This window comes from Poecilia reticulata, linkage group LG18 (assembly GCF_000633615.1).
Source record: "Poecilia reticulata strain Guanapo linkage group LG18, Guppy_female_1.0+MT, whole genome shotgun sequence".
NCBI classification, from domain to species: Eukaryota; Metazoa; Chordata; class Actinopteri; order Cyprinodontiformes; family Poeciliidae; genus Poecilia; species Poecilia reticulata.
Genome location: NC_024348.1, coordinates 21,609,123 through 21,612,556, shown reverse-complemented (window position 1 = coordinate 21,612,556; position 3,434 = coordinate 21,609,123). Strand labels below are relative to the sequence as shown.

The following is a 3,434-nucleotide window of genomic DNA, read 5'->3' as shown; positions in this document are numbered from 1 at the left end:
GATGCTGAAGACAAGACAAGAAAACAGGAAGAGAAGAAGAATGATGCTAAAGACAAGACTGTAAAAAAACAGGAAGAGAAGAAGAATGATGCTGAAGATAAGACTGCAAGAAAACAAGAAGAGCAGAAAAACCCGGAAGGCAGGAAGGAAACAGAGGGGATGAGATTAACGCGGGAACAGAGGAAGAAACGGGATGGTGAATCTCAGGAAAAGAAAAAAGAGAGAACGAGATCATGTCGACTGGAGGAGAGTAAACAGCAGAAGAAGAACAAGGAAGAGAAGAAGAGTGGAGCCGACCAAGTGCAGGCTGCAGCTGAAAGTTTACAGATCGAATCTGCTGCCAAAGACGCGGCGCCGGATGAGAAGGAGGTCACTGAAAGAGAGGTCACTGAAAGAGAGAGTCCAACTGGGACGGATCAAGGACAGCAGAAGAAGAACTCCAGTTCAACGCTGACGGACTCGACTCTGCACCGGATCAACGGAGACCTCCGCATCTCTCTGAAGACGGACAAACCCGTAAGACAATTTTACCAGACAAAAACAAGTCCACTAAAAACAGAGACTGTTGTAAAACTCCCACCAAAGTGACAGCAGCGCGGTGTTTCTGTCTCCAGGACATCAGGAAGTGTCTGTCGGCGCTGGACCAGCTCAGCATGCTGTATGTGACGTCCGAACACGTCCAGAGGCACAGCGAGCTCATCGCCACGCTCAGGAAGGTAAACACGGAGTCACATGACCGCCGGGAAAAAACTCAAATATTATGAGGTTTACCAGGTTTCACCACTGGGCAAGGTGCTAATAAGCAAAGTGATGTCATTTGATTAGCATAGATGTTGTCTTTAAATGGTCGTAATGTTGCAAAAATGGCAGAAACTCTGGTTTTAATGGTTGAAACCGATTTAGTTTAGTTGGGATTTAATTTGTAAAAGATTTAAATCAGTCTCCATTCATCACAGCAGAAGATAAACGTTTACCAGTTCTAGAAACAATATCTCCTTAGTATTGAAAGATTAGTAAAAACTGGCAAAAACACTTTATTTTTTATTTTTTTGGACAACTTTAGTTTGTGAATTAAAACCCCTAGTTCTGAAAACCTCCTTCTTTTATTACCTTTTAGTTCATGGTTGTTTTTTGGTGAACCTGGTGTTTGTCCCTCTGTGGTCCGGTGGATGTCTAGATGCGGTACTACCGGGCCAACCAGGCCATCATGGACAAGGCCTCCATGCTCTACAACCGCTTCAAGAACGCCTTCCTGGCGGCCGACGGCGAGGAGGTGGTGAGCGCCGCCTTCCTGCGCTCGCTGCTGCAGGACAAGGAGGAGGCGCAGCTGGTGAGGGAGAAGGAGGAGGCGAGCGAAGGAGAGGAGGAGAAGCTGGAAGCGAAAGGTAATGAAGCGAAATGTTCATGATGTTTAAATAATAAATACTAGAAGAATCTGAACTTGAAAACGAGATTCTTCTGAATATTCTTCAGATTTTGTTTCTTTAATTTATGGCATTTTTTTAAATTTCCTCCAGTTTTAATTGATCGTTTCTGATCTTTGGTTTTTAATCTTTTCTAAATAAAAACATTCTTTGAAATCTCAGTGCTGTGACGGACTCAGAGCTGAACCTTCAGAGTCACATAAACACAGTTATAAAGTCGGCCTTCTGTCACTGACTGATAAAATCTAATGTTTGTTGCTCGTTTCATAATAAACTTCAGTTAAACTCTAGTAAATATTGATYGATTAATCCAAGTTATGATTATTCAGATTGTTGTGGATGTAATAAAAGCTACTATATTTACTACTTTTATGATTAATCTTAATTGTTTATGATTCAGATTAAATTTGTCAAATATTTAATTTGAGATTTGGAGCATTTTTATATAAACATGCATCAGTTATTGATTGTAAAACGGAAATCAAGCTAATAAAAATAGATACATTTTGCTGCTTCTTGTTTTCAGCTCCAGTGGATTCCTCCTGAGACCCGGACCGGACCGGACCGGACCGGACCGGACCCGCTCTGATCCCGTCACACAGCAGCTGGTTTAGTTAGCTTGAGCTGGACGTTCGCCTGCTGTATTTTTACATCCCAGTGGAAACTGTAAGGCCTCCAACACGTGGCACGTCTCCCACGTTGTTTTAATTTAATCTGTAATTTCAGTCAGCAGCATTAATACCGATTTAAACTTTTAGAGTCTTTAACTGAAACACTGAGTTACTTGTGCTAATTTGTACTTCCTGTGTAAAGTTCCTAATCTCATACTTGAACTCCTCTGGTGCATTTGGCCCGGCTTGCCCTCAGAGAAGGGGCTGATGGGAAACGTAGTTCTTTGATTTTATTTTATTTAAAGGTGTGTGAATGAAACATAGAGCATTAAACCCGGGCAGGATGTTGAGAAACCTACAGAACAGTGCTGCAGAGATAAATCTGTTGTTTTTGTAAAAATCTGGACTTTATTTTTATTTTTAAAGTTGCTGCTTCTTCCGATGTTTTTACTTGTGTGCGTGTTAGTTTTCAGGAACCTGTCTGTTACAGGCTGCTGCTGCTGCTGTCTTGTAAATCTGTATTTTTCTGATGTTTTTCCACAAACTTGATTGAATTAAAATCCTAATCATAAAACTGGTGCCTGGTTTTTATAAAACATGTCCTCTTTAAACAAAGTGTTGGTTTTAATAAGACTTGAGTGTTGAGTTGGCTAGTGTGGGGATTGAACCCATGACCTTGGTGTTATTAGCACCATGCTCTAACCAGAGCTAACCTGCCATACACACTATTCAGATTAATTGGATTTAAGAAATACGTACTTGATCTTAATGAAAAATTTAAGAAAAGTGCTTATATTCTAATGTTTTTCAAAATCAAAATGTGCAATATTTTATTTCCCAGCCTTTTTTATGTGTTGATTTTATTTGACCTTAGATTTTATTTGCCCAGTGGGGACATCAAACCCATGACCTCAGCTTTATTGGTACCACACTCTAACCAGCTGAGCTAACCTACCTACCTCAGATGATGTTGAGTTTTAATGCATTTAAAAAATACGTACTTGATCTTAATGAAAATGTAAGAAAAGTGCTCATATTCTAATGTTTTTCAAAATCAATTTATAAGTTTTATTTACCAGCCTTTTGTTTCTGTATAATTTTATTAAGACATATTCTAGATCAGTGGTTCTTAACCTGGGTTCGGTCGAACCCCAGGGGTTCGGTGAGTCGGTCTCAGGGGTTCGATGCCTCGGAGGTAAAGACACACCTGTGTAAAGTCATGGTGACGCCCCGCTTTGCCATCACTTGCTGCAGAGGATCATGTTACATTTCTGAGCCAATCAGAGGATCACGTTACATTGCTTAGCCAATCAGAGGATCACGTTACATTGCTTAGCCAATCAGAGGATCACGTTWCATTGCTGAGCCAATCAGAGGATCACGTTACATTGCTTAGCCA

General features: G+C 40.6%; 1 protein-coding gene across 1 annotated transcript; it reads left to right on the top strand.

The window, feature by feature from the left end:
* The first annotated feature begins 6 nt into the window (after positions 1-6).
* On the top strand, positions 7-2,613 carry LOC108167185 (PC4 and SFRS1-interacting protein-like). The gene is made up of 4 exons (XM_017310395.1): positions 7-516; positions 615-716; positions 1,178-1,385; positions 1,951-2,613. The coding sequence occupies exons 1-4, from the start codon at positions 160-162 to the stop codon at positions 1,968-1,970; spliced, it is 687 nt and encodes a 228-aa protein (XP_017165884.1). The 5' UTR covers positions 7-159; the 3' UTR covers positions 1,971-2,613.
* The last annotated feature ends 821 nt before the right edge of the window (positions 2,614-3,434 follow it).